Genomic DNA, 21,495 nt, shown 5'->3' on the forward strand with positions numbered 1-21,495 from the left:
ATTCAATCTTTTTCCTGTCTTCCAATTAAAAAATTAAATAAGAAACCCACATTAAAGAAAATAGAGAGGCAAACAAAACCTCTGTTCATAATAATAGGAGTATATGTTTCATAACCTCAGCATCTGTATATGTTGATCAACCTGTGGTAGTAGTCCCTAGTGTGTACAATTGAATCAACTAATTGCTTTGATCAGTAAGGAACATACCAAAACCTTATGAGGCTGCTGCCTTCCTTGGCTGGGGCTGGGCTGCGGCCGACATTACACGCAAGCGGCTTGCTATCTCTGTAAACGACGGCCTCATCACTGGATTCGGGGCCCAACACTGCTCCATTAACTGTCTCCATTCTGAATCACAGTAGCTCGGGATTGTCGGCCTCAGTGTGTTGTTCACAATGCCTCCTGCATATGGGAATGCGAGTTTTAAATGTGTGCAAAATCAAAAACCTCTACTATATTCTTCCTTTGGCTGATGTCCCAGAAAAGAGGATGTATGATTTAGGGATATTGCAAAGACACGAAGTAGTTACTAAGGCCCTTCTTGAATGGAATGGTGGAATGGAATGTGATTCCTACTTCCGTTCTATTCATTTGTTTGGTACGAGGAATGAAGGAGGGAATGGAATGATTCAAATGAAAATGCAAAGAAATTGTGTGGTTTCATTCCTATCTTCATTCCATTCCATCATACCAAGAAGGAAGGGTGTGTTTCTCAATGATGGAAGACTACTGCATCCTTCTAGTATTTCTCCTAAAACACAGCACAGGCACGTTTCGCACTTTCTCATGATGCATCACATTTCCAATAAGTTGTTCTCAATACATCTCGAAATAAATATTTCAGGACAGCCATAAATTGCTGCATATCACAACCACAAAAAGAAATGTTTATGAGTTGGTGTTACAAACCTATGATTGCGCCATAATGCATGTTTGCATAAGGTTCCTCTCCAGTAAGTATCTCCCACAAGACAATACCAAATGAAAAGACATCAACCTGCCAAAACACCGAAAAGATTGAGATGCTCGAAGTTAGCTAGTGCAACGGATCAAATATATTAGATATCTAAATTAGAAGGGTTTGCTTTACTTCGCATAGAATTTTAGAACAGTTGAAAAGTGCTGGCTTTGTACGTATAAACTTATGAAACTAACTTATGTAATTCTAATGCCGATGAACAATCTTATGCAAAGAATATGTTTCTCAACCTGATCTGAATGAGAAAATATTATAAAAGCTTGTGGAGTCTTTGAGTAGCATATGTGACTTTTTATACTATGTGCTATGAGTTCAGATTTGTGGAGGTAAATCTGTAGATTGCAGGTGTTACCTTCTCAGATACTTTACTGCTGCTACCATTTAATAGCTCCGGAGCCATCCAAGGCAGAGTTCCCCTAACTCCACCAGAAACCAACGTATTCCGCTTAATTTTTGATAGACCAAAATCACCTACCTGATAAATTGCAAAGCAATATCAGACATTCAGAATATCAAATGGTAACATCATAACAATGATGATGATGAAAGACAGAAAAGATATTAAGTAATCTTTTTGAAAGGGGAATAGGTTCCCAAGTACATCACCTTGCATATAGGTCTTGAAGGATCTTTTAAGTTAACAAGCAAATTGTCGCACTTCAAATCAAAGTGCACTATATTCTTTGAATGCAAATATTCCATCCCAAAAGCTGCGTCCATGGCAATTATAAGCCGCTTCCGGCGATCAAGGTGTCTGAAAATTATACAATAAAAATTGAGCCAATCAAAACTTAGAAGCACAAAGGCATAATTCCATGTGAAAATTTTGATGACCACGTTTAACATCATAATACAAACAAAAACAAAGTATCAGAAATACGCTCCTGATTTGACTCGAATAATTGCTATCTACGACCTAATTAGAAGTCAGCGACAACTCAGTTGAAAACAATACCTATCTTTCCGAAGTAAAACATGTCGCAAAGATCCATCAACCATGAATTCTGCTACAGTAGCCAATGTACCCCCTGGTCCATCTTGTACAACGCCATAAAAGGCTACCACATTTGGGTGATGAAGCTTTGAGAGAATATCTGCTTCCCTCCAAAACTCATTGGTCTGAAAGTGTTGAGTTATTTAATAACCACGGTAACAAGGCCTACTCATGCATGATAATAATAATAATAATAATAATAATAATAATAATAAAATAATAATAATAATAATTATACTCCCTCCGTCTCATAGAAATAGGCCATATTTCCTTTTTCGTCCGTCCCAAACAAATAGTCACATATCCATTTATGGCAACCTTTTTCTCCTTTTTTACTTTTTCACTTATGAGCCCACCATCCACTACACAATTTCAAATACTTTTTCTCCTTCTCTCTTACTTTACCAATTACACATTAAAAGCCGTGCCGACCCCAAATGGCCCATTTCTATGGGACAGAGGGAGTAATAATAAATATAATTATAGTTATAAAAAAAACAATAACAATAAAACAGAACAGTACAAGAGAAACACTGCTGCCAATTTCTTCAGTTTGCTTATTAGCAAATTTAACCAAAGCTTAAATTTCAAAGCATGTAAACATATGGCTTTACCAATAATGGAACACACCATCAAGACTATATTGGCAGGAAAAAAAGTACTTTGTGCTACATGAAATATAAATCATGTACCAGACGCTCTTGCTCTGATTGTCGCCCCGTAAAGCAGCTTTTCTTTATGCGCTTGATTGCTACATCCGAGCCTCTCCACTTTCCATGATATACAGTTCCAAATGTGCCAGAACCAAGTTCCCTCAATTCTTCAAGATCCGCATCTTGTATAATCTGCAAGTCATCCAGCAGAAAGTTACAGATGCATAATTGGTGATTACAGGCAACATAGTCAAAAGGTTAATATGCAAAAAATTCACAATTCAGGAAATGGTAAATTAGCAGATTTTCAAGGTTCAATACCAAACCAGATACCACTCTATTTCGCTTTTGACAATATTTAGAATATATTTTGAAGAATTATTTTGAAATGTAGCATGAGATTGCAACCAACAGCAACTGTGTAATATGTTGTTACCGTCTCATGCCATTGTTTGAAGAATGGCAATAGGGGCAACAATTAAGACTAACCTGCAGAGAGTTAATATCAAAATCTTCCAAGGACGGTTCTAGAGGAGGTAAGCCAATACTTCCTATCCCACCCTGAAAGTATTAATGAAGTTGCAAATGCTCAGTTAAAGCAATATTAGGCATTAGTTAACTAATTCTGTTTATTCAAAAGAAAAAGTACCCCCATATTATCAGTCAAATCACTATACTGAACGCCCTCATTCACTTTCGCTTTTGGCGCATCAAAATTGGAACGAAGATCCATAGAGTGAGGCTGATCTCCAGCTAGTACATTTTTCTGATCACGATCGCTGTAATTCTCCTGGAATTCTGAGTGACTAGGAGGAGTTCCTTCTCTTGTCTGTGGCACAAAGTCATATGCTAAAGGTGCATGTTCTTCAACTTTTGTAATTGCAGAGGAAAGTACAACATGGTCTTGATCAATAAGAGAAACATCCCTTCTCAAAAACTCATCCCCTGCCAGCCTCTGGAAGAAGGACCAGTGCTGTGGTTCATGGTTTTCCATATTCATGCTCAAACCAGCTCCATCTTTAGGCACGAGACTGATATCAGAAGAGTTATCTGAAAGAATAGCTTGTGAAAATATATCGGAAAGGAGATTACGAGGGAACCGATCATTGATATCAATAAGTATGTCTCCTTGCTCAGTTCTGGGTAAAGCAGCCTTGGATTCTCCCTGAGTTCCTGTCATTCTCATAAGTTGAGAATGCTCATGAGCATCATTAGGAATATCCTGACACCCAACCCCATCAACCCTACGAGCTGTAGGATCTTCAGAATGTGTCGAATCCTCGTGGCTCTCAGCGTGAAACTTCAAACCAGCTTCCACCCCTGTCAGATCTTGATTTTCATGCAATGACTCTTTAACATCACGTGCATCTACCATTTGAGTTCTTTGATTCCTGTCATCAAAGGTTTCAGGCTCAACAGGATAAGTAGAATTTGACTGCTTGGAAGGAATATCTACATTTCCATTTTGCAATTTTTCAGAAAATCCCGAAACTAAATCTTGCAAATCTTTCTGGGCACTATCAGTATGAGACTGGTTGACAAGAAATTGGGAATTCCGAGAATCATCCGACTTTGATATTCTGTTAAGAGGCCCACCCTCCTCTCGAGGAATTCGCTCAGAATAATAGACCCTTTGAGGAGGAATAGAAGACTCGATGTGGCCCAGATCAGTACGATCACTTTCTGAGTTAACAGATTCGGGAGCTGGAGCATTACCAGATGCAGAATGCTCATTTCCACTAGAAATTTGGGATGTTTTAACAACATCAAAAGGTTTAGGGGCAGGAACAGATTCCTGGGTCCTCCCTTCTGTCTTTTTTGAAGATACCTCCTTGCCCAGTTTAGGGATCACAACTGTTGACTCCTCAACTGGAAAATTAAGTTCTCTGTCGCCATTGCTTCTACTTTCCGGTTGCATTGAACCATCAACTTTCAGTTTTGCCTCATTTTCTTGTACTTGAGTGCCTTGAGCGTCTGAGAAACCTGGAGGCTTCCCTTCAAGACCTTTTTGTTGAGAAGCAGCCCCATAAGAAGATTGAGGAACAGCACTTTCAGAAGGGGCATTATAGGGAGGATGCAGATTATAGTCAAAATGTGGAGGTTGATGCTTGACTTCATGATGGTACACGATCTGACCAGGATCAAAGTGTGGATTTTCATAAACATTGGAGGAATTTGGTTGAATATATTTAGAAGATTGTCCAGCTGTTGACGAGACAATGAAGCCAGCCATATCTGAGGTATTAATCCCAACAAGTTCACTAGAAGCCCTACCTGTGTCCCTTTCGACATTGAGAGTGTCCAATTTATTTAAACTGTTTCCAGAAGAGCTTGCTAACCCACGAAAGGTAGAGCTTTTTCTAGACACAATGTCCATGTTATTGACTGCAACAACATATTTAATCTCAGAATCACCATCTGTGTTAGCTAAACTGAAATGAGCGTCTTCCAGATCTTCAAGAGAGAATAGAAACATACGGAGCTTTCTTGATTCTTCTGTCCCATTTAGTAAATTGCACTCCTCCATCATATTCAACAGATCCTCATCACTTGATACAGAGACTAAAGCATCAAGATCCTCCCCAGGGAGCTGATATTTTATGGTATGCGTCTCATCATATATTGCAGTAGTTTTCAACCATAACTCTCGCCATGTAATATCCTTGAAGATCCGGATAATGCGTGTTTCACCACCAACATATCTGAGCTTTCTATCACCGGGGCGAGGCAGTATTTTACCACCAAAACTGCAGAGAGCTTTAAGCTTCTGTGAAGAACTATCAGATGCCCCAGATGAGGAGTGCAGTAGCACGGACTGATAGTTGTAATCAGAAGCGACAGGTCTTACTTGCACGGAGCCATGGTTAGCCCTGCTTTCATGTAAAGACATATTTCTCTGTTCAACTTCTGTAGAAGCTTTTACCATCGAGGCAACCATTGGAATATCTGAGCCAATTTCAGATCCAGCATGACTAATGCCTGATATGCCTTTCAGGTCCACGTAACCAGGCACATAACTGGGATCCCCATATTCATTTGGGATAAACGGAATCTTGGGGTTGACCCGGTCACGCATAAATTCAAGAGCGAACTCCTCACCAGTCTGTATAGAGAAGTTGCGTACGGGTTTAGGTTCTGACAAATCACTCTCCTGGTGCTGCAAAACGGGATTTTCGTAACCTGAAGCACCAGTCCTATGAACTAGTGATACAGGGCCATGATCTTCGTTTCCTAGTTCTGATGAATACAGCAAAGTATTCTGATTTTTCAATGGCTCCATGTTTAAATTGCTGTATTTTCCCTCTTTCAAATAAAAACCCAACGGAGATAAGACGTGACACCACAACTCTGTGAATAACCTCCAATAGACACACAGAAACACCACAATCCTCACAGCTATGGAGATACTTCGATATAACGCAAGTTGAGGGGCACGCAGAAAAAACATAAGCACATAAGCCTAGGCGGAACTTCTCTTACTCAATACATGATGTAAGAGCTCCAACATCCTCAACGAGCACCTTAAACCTAAAAAACTGGAAAAAGAAAGAAACATCTCATATTAATACTGAATCATGCATCACATTTTCTAGACTTAAAAAAAAGGGGTTTCCATGTTACACAGCTAAGAATTACTGTGAAATAAGAGAGTTTGCTCCAGAAACATAACACACTTTTGTCCAGTTAAATGGCAAAAGATGAGATCTCCCCAATCAATCCAATAGTCCATCAGCCCTACCCCATGCAAAGGTCAACCAGTAATAACTAAGAAATCACTAAATTCTCAGCCCGGTGCGAGAAATTACAGTCCGAATATACATTTCCCACACATCAAAAATCAATTATTGCTTCACACTAAGAAGTTAAAACCCTAACTTCGCAAAAACGCAACGCAAACCAATAAAACAGAAAGGCTGTGAAAGGAAAGCAGAATCAGTAACTGAATAAGTAAGTTATGTACCCCAATGCAATATGAGAAGTAGAGCTATTGACCAAATCCGCCATTGTTGCTACTCCATTTGCAGAGGGAAGCGATAAATCTTGAGTATAAAAATGAGGTAGTGAAAATTGAAATCGGTGGTGTCTTATTTCATAATAATGAATAAAATAATGCGGTTTGTAGTAATGAAAGTTTCAATGCTACGTTTTTGCAGCTGAGTTAGTTGGTTTGACAATTGACTGCAAAATGTATAGTACTATTTGATAAACAATTAATTATTAATTATTATAATAAAGTTATACTATAAAGTAAACAAATTTAATTAGTTTTTTACAATCAGGTTCTGATTAGTCAGATTTAGGAATTTAGATTGATTCGATTTCGATCAGATCTTGGCATTAATTATTGCTTCCCATCGAAACTACAAATTGGAGTTTAATTATTATATATTATAGTATAAAAATTGAAGTGGGCTCATGCAAGCAAAGCAACCCTCGTATTATAAAACGACTGTATAATTTTTTTTTGTACTATGAAAATTGTTATTTTATTGTAATGAATTAATCACGAAGAAATCGGTGTTGTATTGAGATCAAATGTCATGGACGGCTGGATTTTTGTTTTGTTATTGGTGGACGGTGGAAGATGCTTGCATATTCCATTTTTTAACACCTTTTCTTCTGCCACACGAAGTCGACATCTTTGGACAACCTTTTATGGATTTGTATTTTTGATAAATTCTAGTTTTGGTATTGAATTCTTTTTATTAACTATCTAAACTATTGATTTGTATTTTGTAATCTTATTATTTTTAATTAATTAAGATTTCAGCACTAACATAACTTGATGATTATTATGTAGCGCGATTGAACATCCATGAAAAAGACGTCACACTTAAAGCAGTGAAACGATATTGAGTTACTAAATTGAATAATTTCATATGTTGAATTAGAGCTTTTAGTAAGAAAGAATGAAATGAAAGCGAAAAATAGGAAACAAGATGGGTGAGTGAGTGCAACAAAACTGAATAATTTCATGTACTAGTATATTATGACGTCGTTTCGCTACTTATAATATGATATCATTTTGATCGACGTGCAATATTGCACGTTAGCAAGTCACTTGGTCATATCAACACAAAAATCTTGATTGAATAAAAAAAGGCGATCTTCAGACAATTTAATTTTAAGACAGATATATAAAGCCAAAATTGAGTGATATAGTTTAGAAGTTTACAAACGAATATCCTTTCTTTTAAGTGTTCCGAACTCTTTTTAACAGATAGTGCTGTTTTCAATAAAGTATTTACATTTTTTAAGATTCTATGGTATTGAATGTGTTCATTTAACCTTTGTCAAGCGTCAATATGTAGCAATACAAAAACGGGGCGATGCAACTCGACACAACCATAGCATTTACACAAAAATGGTTACATATATTCTCGCAATGACATTTGGACAGATATATACAAAATACATATTTGCTTTTTTACAGGAGAGAAAAATTATGTGATGTATATAGATACATATGTGCATGTATGGATGTTCACATGATAATGCAACCGCTGCTAGAGTCTCTGCAAACAAAATTATTCCTCATTAGCACAACGACAGAAAGAAATGCAATGTGTGGAAAATGAAGAAAGCAACATTGATCACCTGCTATATTTTTCGTAGCGGCTAAGTATTTCTTCGAACTTATCGCGTAAAGGGCCAGTCTCTTGCAAGCTCACGTTATGAGGTCCACACAGATAGGCCTGAGCCACAAATGCGAGACTTCTTTCCCTACAACAATAGTACTTCTTTCGTGAGAGAAGACAAATGTGAATGCGAGAAATTTAAAGTGCAAGAACCTTAACGAATAGTGGATTTACTCAGTCGAATATGCATGATGCCAAGAAACACTAATGAGGTGATGATGGAGATGTGCAGTTTGTATAATGAGAATGTACCTTCCTTCATATTCCGATAACCAAGTCATGTATGCTGCACCAAAGTACATGGATACAAAAGGCTTGGTGAGATCTTCGACAGCCTCAACGGAGTAAGCCTTGTAGCCCAAGCCGCTAGTTATCAATCAAGCAGATTGGAGTGTTAGGATCAACAATAGACAAAATATTCATATTCTTCTAGCCATGAAAAGATTATTGTGTTGCTACCTCAATCAAGTCATGTAATTTCCATGTTTTATAGTAGTTGTGAGTAATGAGATGAATGGTAAATGGAAGGAGAGATGAAAGTGTATTTTACTAGCAATTTCAAAATGTTCAGTAGACATACTCGTATAGCCAACGTGCTGTGGGATAGTCGACTCCCATTAGCCCTGTGTGTTGCCCGACTCCATTTATGAACCGCATACTAATCATCTCACAAAGAGCGCATAATACAGCCTGTCCAGAAAAAGGACATGTCATCATTTGAGAATTTATCTATTGTGGTACCTCAAAAAGAAACAAAAAAGAAAGGGGGAGGGTTGTCAATATAGTCGAACACTATTCTCTCAATATAAAATTTTTTAAATTGTTAATTTAAAATATGAACCATCAAGTTATTGAAATAAGAAGTAAACTACTAACAGATTTATCTCCCCCTTTCTTGCTAAAGTGTTTAGTCCAAATGATCTCTGCAACTGCCTGCAAGGCAAACAAATATATATAGTCAGTCCAAACACTGTATAACATAAGGCTTCACATCACCTTTGGAATAAACTACTCATCAAATCACTAGCAGAAAGTTCAACAAGACCATGAATAAACACGCTTTAGTAACATACACACAAGCAAGGCTAGAGCACCTCAAGTGAAATGCAAGTCTTCTTTATAGAACTAAAATAAACATTTACCTATTTATGTTATTTGTGCTGAAAATTTTGCCTTTTTATTTGTTGAACTAACTTCTGAATATCGAATCTTATTCATTAACTAACTCACCAACATCATCATCACTACCAAAGCCAATTGCCACCATAACAAATTCTTAGCAAACATTTTAGATGAAAGCTCTATAGTTGCATGAAGCATCATTATCAGAAAATGCATCATTGTGGGTCAAAAGTTGCACCTCCAGAAAAATTAAACGAGAAATGTATTACTTGTAAGAGTAAAGAATCACCATTCAAACTATGTGTTTCTCACTTACCCTTAGTTCTACCCGAGAAAGATAAGGATGTTTTTCTACGTCATGAGAGAATCGCACTTCCCCCTTTTTCTCACCGGATTTTGTCCATTCTTTTTTTACACCGGGATTATTCCACATCAATGCCATGTCTTCTGGCGAAGTCCTTGAATCCCAAGTTGCATGGATTGGACCTGATCCAATACAAATTGAAAGCATGTAAGCAGGCTATATTTTATAGAAGCAAATTTGACTTTTAAAATCTACAGTTCTCGAGCACAATAACCCTCTATTCAGACTGAAATTTTTAAAAGCATTTTCACAAAGGTTGTGGATGAAGTTAATTCTAAATATATGAAAACAAGACATTAAAATAAGTTGAATATCAATGCGAGCATTTGTAATAATTCAAAAACTAATTGAAATGTTATACTGAAATGAATGTATATTGTATGCATTACCTTTGCTTTGTGAAACTCCACCACCATGGCGTGACTGAGCATCAGGTGCAGGACCAACTCCAAAAAATTTTCTGCATTTTCAGAAATGTGTTCATTTAATCTTAATTTTGCTACCAATAGGCATTATTAGAGAAGTCAAATCAAGACTCCTCAAAGCCATCCATTTCCAAAACACTAAGATTTGATAAATTACTAAAATCAGATATATAAAGCTGCTAAATAATTTCCATGGAAAATCTCATTTATATGCATAATGTATGAACAATATCATGGAATAAGAAGAATTAAGACCACTTGTAATCTTAAAGTATTACTTTCCTAAAGGGAAGGGATGACAACCAAAAGTATTTTGTATGAGATGGCAGAATCTACTCAGGAATTTCATTGGCGTAGAGTCTGTAGAGAACCAATTACCTGGATGGAAGACTTTCCTTAATAGAGAGATATTTTTTCCAGTATGGCAAAGTTGATTTGTGAGTTGCTTTTTTCGGTCCACCTTTATAAGCTCTAATCATGAATTCTTCACTTCTTTCTCTACATAAACATTTTTGAAGATATGTGATTTGTTATTTTCCAAAACAAATCATGTGAAGGCTTAATGCCATCAGAGATATCTCTAGAGCGGGGCACTTGCATGGGTTCAGACAAGGAGTTCCACATTCCACCCACTTACTTGTTGTCAAAGTTTGATAACCATTTAAGATATGCAGCGGCAAGGTAAACATTGAGAAAAGGCTTATATAAGGATTTGGAATCCTCAGCCATGTTATATGTCCTGTAACCCGACTCCCTGAAGGAAAGTCAAACTTTCACTCATGTGCACTAGTTTTAAATAATCAAACTGAATTAATTGTTACCTGATGAACCACTCGGCTATTTTTGGTGATATCTGCATTATCCCCATATTGACCTCATCAGGTTTTTTGTTGTATCTTTTGGCCAGTATCTGTCTTCCACTTTCAATCTCAGCAATGGTGCAAAGCATGTCCTATGGAATGCCAAAGAGTGGTTAGAACAGAAACCCTGAACATTGTGGGTGTTTTTAAATTGTTCTTTTGTTGAACTGAGACCGAAGTGTGATCTTTCAAGAATACAACATGTTTTCTGCTCATATATTTCACATAATAAACTGTCTGACAACTTTGACTGACACATTTTGTTTATGATGCTCATTCATCATTATGCAAAATTTTAGCAGCCAAAGACATGAAATATAGAGCAAAGACATGATTCTCTAATCCTCAAAACATTATGCCAAAATACCAAAATTAGATATCACTAAATGTTGATTTTTTTCATGAGCAACATTTACAATTGCCCAAAATTTGAAGTTAAGTGAGTAATAGTACTTAATTTATCGGGTATATAGTCGGAGAATTAGAGAGTTGAAAAACTTAGAAATATTGTACTTGTACAAGTAGTAAGTATGCACTAAACATTCTTATTTGCATGAGTTCATTTTCAAATTACAGTACAAAACCAAATATATACTATGAAAGTAAAGTAAATGGATTAGACTTCAGAAAAACATACAATATAGATGACAAATTGAGTAATGAGTTTAAAGTTTTTTTTTTTTTTTTTTTTTGAGTTTAAAGTTATTATACTAGAATAAGAATGTTATGTATTTGTAATTTTGTATGATATATATGAATAGCCAGAATTTTGTATGATATATATGAATAGCCAGAAAATAATACATAAAAAGATAGAAAAAGATAAAGATTGCCAGATGCAACAACCAGATTTAGAAATTAATCTTTTCTACATCATTCATGATATATACTATAACATGGGTAGTTTGAGAAACAGATCATCATACCATATCTATTTGTGAGACAAAATGCCTTTGGACAACAATTCCTGCTACAGCCTGTTAATACAAGATTCACAAGTTACATTGATTTCTCAATTCTCATATGGAAGTGAACTTCATAAATAGAACTGGATCAAATTATTGTTTTCAAAGCTTAAGTTTGAGAAGTATAACAAGATTTTATTAGATACTGCTACGTTGTTCCACAAGCATAGTAATTAGAATGCAATCTGGCAGACCTTGCTCAATATTTCAGGTTCTCTAGGTACTTCAATTTTATGAGGATGTACAATAAAAAATCAAACATATAAACTAAATCAAGTGAAAATATTAGTGACTTAACACCTAAATGTTGTTCAATCTTACCCTCATTTCTGTCTGTGTTATATAAGGCTGATTATCAGAATCCCGTGAGAGGTGGACCTTGGATCCCTTAGTTTCTCCAACATTAATCCACTCCGATTTTACATCAGGTTCCATCCACATTGCCTCCAAGTCATCAGGATCCACGCAATCATTCCAGTATCCAAAACTGACAACTTCCATCTTAATAGGCATCTCCAAAGATGCTCTACACATGGCATCAGCAGAAGGGTCAGCGTAGCATTGAATAAAGAAAACAAGGGCGACATTCTATGATTTTATACAAGAATGAATTATATTCATATATAATTAAATTAAATTATACAACGTAATAGCACATAATCACATATCGTGTCTGCTAACTTTAACTAAGTGTTGATATCAACAGATTATATAATGCTGATAACTGAAGACTGTAGCATGTTATAGAAGACCGGAAAGTGGACAATAAGTAACCGTCGAAGAGTTAAGTTGTTCAATCATTATTTTCCCTTCCTTATACATTTTGTTCTTCTCATGTATGCAGCTCTTTAGATGATTCATCATTCAACACAATAATGAACTTTTATCCTTGAACTTAAGAATTCCTTCACCACACCGTGGAACATCAAAAATACGTATCATCACGAAGGAAACTATAACCTAAGGGGCTTTATTCCTCAGCAAATTTAAGAAATCTTACCTAATTTTACTGTGATGCTTCTAAACTAGCAAAAAAATATATTAGAAATTGAGGTCCAATTAGCTCTAAACTTCCTAAAAATTAATGACCAAATCCACCCACATTTTACTACTCCATATTACGAAGCCAAAGCATAGCAGTAAGTGCGCGGTAGCAGATAAAAAAACACAACATCAGATCAGGCAATAAATATCAAGGAAGAAGACATGAATGTGATCGAAAGAGCACGGTCTCCAAGTCATCCAATCGGCAAAAAATACATAAAATAAGCATACAAAACCACTAGATCCAACAATGCCAATATAATATAACTTCCAGCAATCAATAAAAACTTGTGCATTTCCCGCCATAGCATATATGTCGGCCAATATTCGAGAAATGCACGATTTCCTTCAATGCCAAGCATTAAACACAATGAATGATCACCTCTAACATGAAAATCACGCGACAAATTATGCAAACAAATGCTTCATACTTGCAATTTACGAAAAAAGAGGAAATAATAAGAAAAATGTTTTTACCGGAGATGGAATTGCAGCTCTGGTTGGAGGAAAACGGAAGGGGCCTCAAATTCACTTCTATTTTTTGAACAAATAAATAAGAAACTTTTCGCGAATAAATCGGAGAATTTATGGCAAAATGAACAAACACAAAAAAAGAAAGAAACGGTTTTAATAAAAAATGAATAAGTTGGTTTACAGGTAAAATATATCTATCAATGTTATTTAATTATATTCTTTTCATACCAAAATTGAGGGAGATATAAAATCTGCAAAAATGTGGTACTACTATTCTCTATTTAAAATATTAATTATTGTTTTATACATTTAAATATATTCCATACAATCACTTATTTAATTTTTTTTAATAACTATGGACTTCGTTCAATTTAAAAGTTATAGCAATTTGGAATAAATCGGATTTGCTTGAAATTGAATTAGTTTGAGTTGGGCCCTGAGGTTGCTAAATTAATCGGCCCAACATTGCTAGTTTGAGCCCATAAAATTAGGCCAGGTTATTCCTAAAATGAGCCTAAAATCGGCCCATCATCGATATGATTAGGTGATTGGGCACGGTCACATTTTCTATATATAATCAAAATCAAATTCGAGTTATGATATTGTCGATTTGTGGAAATAAATTCTAGTACTATCTTCCTCTCATGTTAAGTGAAAGTGAGTGAAATTTATATTTTTAACACGGAATATAAGAAAATAATATGTAATGGATTAAGTGAATATATAACAAATTAGAAAGTAAAGTAAATCAACCGAGAGAGAATAACATATAAAATATAATAAAATTAAGTAATGACCAGAATAAATAACTTATTGATCCCAAAATATCCCAAAAAATAATACACAAGTACACAATCCAATTAATAAGAAATGAAGTAAGTGGTAATTTCTCCTAGAAATAGCCATGGAGTATGTAGGACTATTTTGTATAATTGTTTTAATTTATCCTAGAAAGCCTACACTAAAACCTATGCTAATTGATTATTATAATCATTCATTGAACTAGACATTAAAAATAGATTACTATCCACCTAATACGTAGTACTAATATTGCATTGTATAGATTACATTCTTCTATAATCAATCAATAGTTATATTTTTATATTCTGGGTGATTTAAAAAAGCTAGTCACCTTTTACATTTGATAAGTTTACCTTTCTATAATTAATAAAATCTAAATCTCATTAACAATATTTCAACTATTATCATATACCTTGCCAATTTTGCATTCTCAAAAGTGATCGTGTATAACACACTATGTTATAAAAAGTATGAACTTAAATAGTATCACTAGCACTAACAATATAATATATTTTCATTGAGTTCCAAGTTGTAGAAGTGCCGTAATAGCGAAAGTGATTCGGCGTAATTTTTAGTCAATAAGTAGGCATCTCTTTATTTTATTTAATTAATAGGCATATGTCTCGAGGATTGTTTATATTTAATAAATTAACTACTGTATATACTATGTTTACGAGCAAACAGTATTGTGAGTTGAAAAGTGCGACTTTGATTTTGCTATTATATGGTTGTTGGACCACGTGAGGAGTTTGGTGAGTCTACCTAACTATGAAATCAACTACATCACCTAAACTAACCCTTTCCAATGATGATAAATACAAAATAAAGTATAATAATAAAATAAAATTTTTAAAAAATTACGCTCCATATGTAGTCAATTTGTTCTATGTCAACATTACACTTGTAATTATGACGAGCGACGTCCATGTCCTCAACTATATTTAGGAATACTATATATATCCCTTTATTGTAAACTAAAATAATAGAAATAAATCAAGTATAGTTTGAAATCAACTATACTTTGACAAGATGTTCTTTCCAATCAATTATTCACAAACAGTAGTTAAGCACACACCCACTTTTTTCATCAGATTTTTTTTACTACAATTTAAGGCTGCAAAATTGGGAAAAAAATGAACCGATCGATAAGTTACACTAAAATTATATCGTGAATAGGGTTCATTTTTGTGAAATTGATGTTTCAAATTAATATTCGAAAATATAAAATCTTTTCATCCAATATAAATTAAGAAAACTAGTAGTAGTAACTTTTTCTTGTCACGGTTAATTATTGAGTAATCGATTAACCGTTTTAAATTTGAACATCAATCCATACAAATTTTTTTCAGCTTATAATATATTAGTTGAATCGAATCAATCGATTATAAATCAAAATTTTGTGTTTTATAGCAAATGATTGACAAATCGCCCTAGGTTTATTTTAGTTAGCACCGTTAGAAATATTTGTCTTCTAAAATGAGACCAAAAAAGGGCGAAAAGAAAATGGAAAAAGATTCAGTGGGCCCCAGACGATTCCGACGTGGCAACCAAGAAGGCGCTCAAAACGACAAAGCCACCAACGGAGGAAAAAGCAACAGTTTCAGGCTCATTATGGGCCTTGAGGGTGGGCTCCATTGTGGTTAGCTTGACCCAATGAAAAATAAACAGCGACGGCGACGGGTGATACGGCGTCGTTTTGTTGAATTTTCCTCAATTTCAACACGAGCCTAATAAACTCCGCCTCTTCCATTTCTTTAAGCATATTTAAGAAGTTGGCCACCTCTTCTCCTCAAAAGCCAAAGCCCCTTCTCATTTTTCTAGGGTTCTGCTGTTCATTTCTCTCCAATCTTTCTCTCTCTATATCTATATAAATATACAGAGGAATATAGAATCCACGAGCATTTCTTTTTGTTAGGTTTTCGCAGCGAAGAGTTGGTTGCTGGAGAAATGGCCTTGTCTTCTTCCTCTTCGCTCCTCATCCGCCCCTGCGACCGATCCAAGGTTCGGTGTTTGTTTTCTTCTTTTGTTTGCTTTTTTTTGTTCTCTGTAAGGTCGAGCTCAGATCAGCTGTTTCGAATTTCTTTCTAGTTGTTTTGAACCCGAAGTTGCTTTTTTTGCACTTTGATTGTATCGAATTGATTGATTCATTATGTTTTCGTTGACAAATTGGTTCTGGCAGTAAAATTGCACAATTTTCTGGATTTTTCGTTTCAGTAATTTTTTCCCGATTTGGAGTTGGTTGTATTTTGAATGTTCAAGTATTGAGAAATGTAAAGATTAGGGTGATTGGATTTGCGATTTGTAGCACTGGTAGGAAGTGATGGAATTCAAGTGATGGCTAATGATTTCATTCATGTAAATCTCTTCGTGTTTATGCAGCCTAAGATATAGAACTGCTTTGTACATGAACTTGATGTCCATGCATGGTATAGTTTGTAGCTTCGTAAGTTGGATTTTGTTACGTTCTGCTTAAGTAGTTAGTACTTGTTATTTTCTGTCTAGATCGCTCTATTTGTATTTGATGCATAGCAGGAGGTTCATTTATACGATCCCTAATGTCTAATTGCATCATTTTCAGGCATCATTCGGCCTTAATGCTAATGCTGTCAACCTTCACTCAAGTATATTCGGGGCTAATTTGCCAGTGGATTCTTTCCCACTACAGTTCAGTGAATGTTTTCATTGTTAACTCATTAATGTTATCATTATTTGGGTTATATCTCAAATGACACTTAATTTGGAACTTGTAGGAAAGTTTGTGCCCGCACTGTTCGTCCTATTAAAGCAACAGCGACAGAAGTACCTCCCACCATCCTTAGTAAGCCCTATACACTTTCTTCTTTTCTTTTTCTAGATTTCAGTTCGTGTTTTGTTTTATCTGTTTGATAAGCTGTTTCCTATGCTTTACTGATTCAGAGTCACGAAGCAGTGGGAAGACCAAGGTTGGCATCAATGGTAAGCTTAGCCTTAATATGATTCTGCTTCCATTCAATTTCATATATAACTGCTCTTTCTTATCGCTGCTCTCAACTTTTTAATATTTGTTGAATCATGTTTTCCTATCCTTTAGCCGTCTACATGTTTTCCTATCCTTTAGCCGTCTACAAGAAGTTTATCATGTCACTGGCTATTTTCAGAATTCTTTCTGTTTGCATATGAGTATGACTAAACTCCTTGGTAAAATGCAGGTTTTGGGCGGATTGGAAGAATAGTTTTAAGGATAGCATCTTTCAGGGATGATATCGAGGTGGTAGCTGTTAATGATCCTTTCATTGATGTGAAATACATGGTAAGTTTCCTTGCTCAGCTTCATTTCCATTCTTGACCTGATTGTTAGATTAGCTAAACCCAAATTCTGATTCTGCATTCAAATGGCTGAAATATTCTCATCGTGGTTGATTGTTGAATGTTCTTATTTAATTATTGGATTCTTTTTAATAATTTTTTACTGGACAAATTGAAGGCAGAATAGATGCTTGTAATGTAATGATAGACAGTGGCCAATTTGTAAATGTTTCTGGGATGGTAAATGTTTAATGGTAACAAGCATTGGAATAGCAATACCTTTGGACATATATGTTTATAGTAGAATATTTCTGGAGTGTGATCTTAGCAATATTTTCCAGGCATACATGTTCAAGTATGATTCTACTCATGGACCTTTCAAGGGGACCATCCGAGTTATTGATGAATCCACTTTGGAAATCAATGGAAAGCAGATCAAAGTAACCAACAAAAGGTATTACCATATATTGCAATTAGTTACTACCCTAAAACCAACACACTAAGGTGTACTAACTTCCAATGCTCCGACTAAAGGGACCCAGCAGATATTCCCTGGGGTGATCATGGAGCTGAGTATGTTATTGAGTCTTCTGGAGTCTTTACAACTGTTGAAAAGGCTTCAGCACACAAGAAGGTTAGTACCAGTAGGTCCAGTAAGATTCTTAACATCCCCCTTTTCATATGATGCACTTCTAATTAAAAGTTGTTGTGTAGGGTGGTGCTAAGAAAGTTGTCATCTCGGCTCCTTCAGCCGATGCTCCTATGTTTGTCGTTGGTGTAAATGAAAATAGTTACAAACCAAACATGGATGTTGTTTCCAATGCTAGCTGCACCACCAATTGCCTTGCTCCTCTTGCCAAGGTTCTTAAGAAATCCAAGTTCTTTTCTATTGTAGATTATCCTTTAGTTTGTATGAGTTTTCAAGAGCAGCTTCTTTTCAATCTCGTGGCATGCAATCATTCATCATCTACTATTCTCTAACAATTTGCTAATTTTGCAGGTAGTTCACGAAGAGTTTGGTATTGTAGAGGGTCTGATGACGACTGTCCATGCAACAACGGGTATGTGTTATGCCAGTAGCTGCTTCCCTGTAGATTTTGAAATTATCACTTTTGCTCATAATTATCCTTATCTATAGCCCTGCGTGATCTTAGTTCTCTTTGTTTATGTCCAGCCACACAGAAGACTGTTGATGGTCCTTCAATGAAGGACTGGAGGGGTGGCCGAGGAGCAGGGCAGAACATCATCCCTAGTTCAACTGGGGCTGCTAAGGTATTAAACAGTTATCAGTTTTGGCACATTTAGTCCAGCAATTCTTCCATTTGCTTCTAATCTAAAATAAAATTTCAGGCTGTTGGAAAAGTTCTTCCAGAGCTTAACGGTAAGCTCACTGGAATGGCCTTCCGTGTCCCCACACCTAATGTCTCTGTTGTAGACTTAACTTGTCGTCTTGACAAAAGTGCTTCATATGAAGATATTAAAGCAGCAATAAAGTATGAGAACCTCATCTCTGCTTTCAGATTTTCTGTCTTTCTTTCCTTTGTGTATTTGTTGTACTCACAGAATTTATATCTCTTAATATTCAGATATGCTGCAGAGGGTCCGCTGAAAGGCATTCTAGGATACACTGATGAAGATGTTGTCTCCAATGATTTTGTTGGTGACTCAAGGTATAATTTTCCCCTCTTTTCTCCATCCTTCTAGATGCTTGACTACCTTGTACTGGAACTGCACATAATTGTTAAACCTTAATTGTAGGTCAAGCATATTTGATGCCAACGCTGGAATGGGTCTTAGCAAATCCTTCATGAAGCTAGTCTCCTGGTATGACAACGAGTGGGGTTACAGGTATGTCTCTCCTTCTCTCAGACACGTGCGCACACACACACATACCCTCACAGGATGTGTACAAGGCTGTGTATTCCGGTGCATGATATGGCGTATTTCTGTTGCAGTAACCGAGTGTTGGACCTGATTGAGCATATGGCCTTGGTGGCAGCAACAAAGTAAGAAGCAGCAGCTTGCGGGTTTCTTTGTTTTCGTTTTTTGCTGGGAAGACCGAGTTATATACAAGGCAGTAGATGCGACATGAATTTTAGGTTGCTTGAAAATGGAATTGTCTTATTAAATCAATTGTAGCCTCTTGAGATGGCTTTGAAATAATGTACTACTAATAGTAATGTATGTGAACTGTTGTGGAAGCACATGAATTGTTTTTTGGATGTTATGTTGCGACTCTTAGGACGCAACTGACAAGCTATATGATTTTGTTTATTTACAACGGTTAGAGCATATTCTCTGTCGTGTGATAACTCCACTTTTTCTTAACGCCTACAACGAGTTCAAGTACTATTACAGATTGACAAATAAAAGTGATTTACAACGAGTTATCCGACGATGTTTATTTATCTACTCCCTTTGTTCTACATTAGGGTTTCCATTTGAGTTCGGCATGAGTTTTAAGTACAAAGAAAAATTGTTGAAAAAAAATAGTGGAATGTGAGTCTTAGAGTATCTACAGCGGGGCGGATGATAGTCTGCCCGATGCATCGGGCGGGCTATTGTCTGCCATTGTAGCAAGGTGGACAATGACAAGTCCATAATCCGGACCCTATGCATCGTCTGCAGACGATGTGTCTCGGAACATGCGTCGTCCGCCCCATTTAGACCTGCCCAAGGTTTACCGAACCGGCGGTTAAAACCGAAACCGTAACCGCCGGTTACGGTTCCAAACTGAAATCGTGAGAATTTATCCGAACCGAAACCGTTGATTTTTGAACCGTGGTTCAGTTCAGGTTAAAAATTTTTCGAACCGAAACCGTGCCGGAACCGTGAAATCAAGCCGGAACCACAAAACACCGACGGTTCGGAACCGAGAAAAACCGTCGGAAAACCGCCAGTTCGGAACCGTAATCAAAACCGGCAGTTTTGGAACCGGAACCGTAACCGCGAAACACCCTCGCGGTTAGTTCCGGTTCAACAATTTCCAAAATCGGAATCGGCGGTTCCGAACCGTAACCGCCGATTCCTGAACCGTGGGCACCTCTAGCCCCATTGCAGGCGACGCGGACGATACTGCGGACGATGCAACTCATTTTCCTTTTTAATTTTTATTTAATTTTTATTTTTTAAAATTTCTTAAAAAATGTATATATATACCACACTTCACCACTTCTATTTCACTCTTCTATTTTCTCTTTCTCTATTTTCATCAATTAATAATGAATTCGGGTGATTTCCCAAATCCGAATAGTCCCGACGGAATGTCGATGTTCGGCGATGGTGCACAATGGTTGGGTATAGACCCTGACGAATACCGGCCCTTTGACTCCAACACCCAATACAATTCGGATTTCAACACAGATTCGTACGGGCTGTCCGACATGGAGCCATCCCCCACCCGCGCCCTCGCCTCCGCCGCCCCCAAGGAGAGGAAGAAGAGGAACAGACACAGAGCCTAGAAGTTGCCGCCTCTGGATAAGAACGAAGAATTCTCCCCAGGGAGGACGAACTGAAGGAACTGGCAGCGGAAGCGCGTTCGTGTTTCATAATTTAATAATTAATCGAACAAATAAATCACATAATAATCAGATCTATTTAGCAGATTATTTAGACAAAATATATTCGCGTAATTCTCACATGTATCATGCTCATAACTTGAATTAATCATGTTTTAAGTATATTGAAACCTAAAACATGCTTTCCTACGAAGCAGAAATAATACCTTATTAATTCTCCAAAGAATTGATGATGACTAGCGACTTCTCCACGTGACGCTTTGAATACTAGACCATGGATCTTTTCTCTGTTTCCCAAACTGTACTCCAATATCAGTGTGAACTGATCTCACCGGAATACTAGGACTTAAATAAAGAAGACATAAATTCTAC

At 36.3% G+C, this 21,495-nt stretch overlaps 3 protein-coding genes across 4 annotated transcripts; 1 reads left to right on the forward strand and 2 right to left on the reverse strand.

The window, feature by feature from the left end:
- Window positions 1-51: 51 nt before the first annotated feature.
- On the reverse strand, window positions 52-6,746 carry LOC125193911 (RAF-like serine/threonine-protein kinase 20). Its single transcript, XM_048091850.2, has 9 exons — window positions 6,588-6,746; window positions 3,276-6,162; window positions 3,116-3,187; window positions 2,666-2,818; window positions 1,935-2,098; window positions 1,586-1,733; window positions 1,332-1,454; window positions 910-997; window positions 52-402 (listed from the first exon to the last, which is right to left on the reverse strand). The coding sequence occupies exons 2-9, from the start codon at window positions 6,072-6,074 to the stop codon at window positions 215-217; spliced, it is 3,735 nt and encodes a 1,244-aa protein (XP_047947807.1). The 5' UTR covers window positions 6,075-6,162; window positions 6,588-6,746; the 3' UTR covers window positions 52-214.
- Window positions 6,747-7,933: 1,187 nt separating this feature from the next.
- On the reverse strand, window positions 7,934-13,642 carry LOC125196862 (transglycosylase). 2 transcript variants are annotated; one of them, XM_048095521.2, is made up of 13 exons: window positions 13,523-13,642; window positions 12,323-12,527; window positions 11,963-12,013; window positions 10,998-11,128; window positions 10,814-10,930; window positions 10,555-10,674; window positions 10,141-10,211; window positions 9,704-9,873; window positions 9,142-9,198; window positions 8,846-8,955; window positions 8,518-8,631; window positions 8,225-8,350; window positions 7,934-8,142 (listed from the first exon to the last, which is right to left on the reverse strand). In XM_048095521.2, exons 2-13 carry the CDS (start codon window positions 12,512-12,514, stop codon window positions 8,112-8,114), a joined length of 1,290 nt encoding a protein of 429 aa, XP_047951478.1. In that variant the 5' UTR covers window positions 12,515-12,527; window positions 13,523-13,642; the 3' UTR covers window positions 7,934-8,111. The 2 variants fall into 2 exon arrangements, with proteins under 2 accessions (XP_047951478.1, XP_088926417.1); XM_089070291.1 differs by lacking the exon at window positions 13,523-13,642 and having other exon boundaries at window positions 12,323-12,535.
- A 2,458-nt stretch (window positions 13,643-16,100) lies between these two features.
- GAPCP-2 (glyceraldehyde-3-phosphate dehydrogenase of plastid 2) lies at window positions 16,101-19,897 on the forward strand. Its single transcript, XM_048094957.2, has 14 exons — window positions 16,101-16,321; window positions 16,899-16,984; window positions 17,071-17,138; window positions 17,237-17,275; window positions 17,509-17,609; window positions 17,947-18,059; window positions 18,140-18,239; window positions 18,320-18,466; window positions 18,606-18,666; window positions 18,780-18,877; window positions 18,956-19,098; window positions 19,192-19,275; window positions 19,364-19,453; window positions 19,561-19,897. Exons 1-14 carry the CDS (start codon window positions 16,268-16,270, stop codon window positions 19,613-19,615), a joined length of 1,239 nt encoding a protein of 412 aa, XP_047950914.1. The 5' UTR covers window positions 16,101-16,267; the 3' UTR covers window positions 19,616-19,897.
- Window positions 19,898-21,495: the final 1,598 nt, after the last annotated feature.

The sequence above is a fragment of the Salvia hispanica genome, chromosome 4 (genome assembly GCF_029641045.1).
Source record: "Salvia hispanica isolate PSC_SH4W2 chromosome 4, Shi_PSC_v1, whole genome shotgun sequence".
Lineage (NCBI taxonomy): Eukaryota > Viridiplantae > Streptophyta > Magnoliopsida > Lamiales > Lamiaceae > Salvia > Salvia hispanica.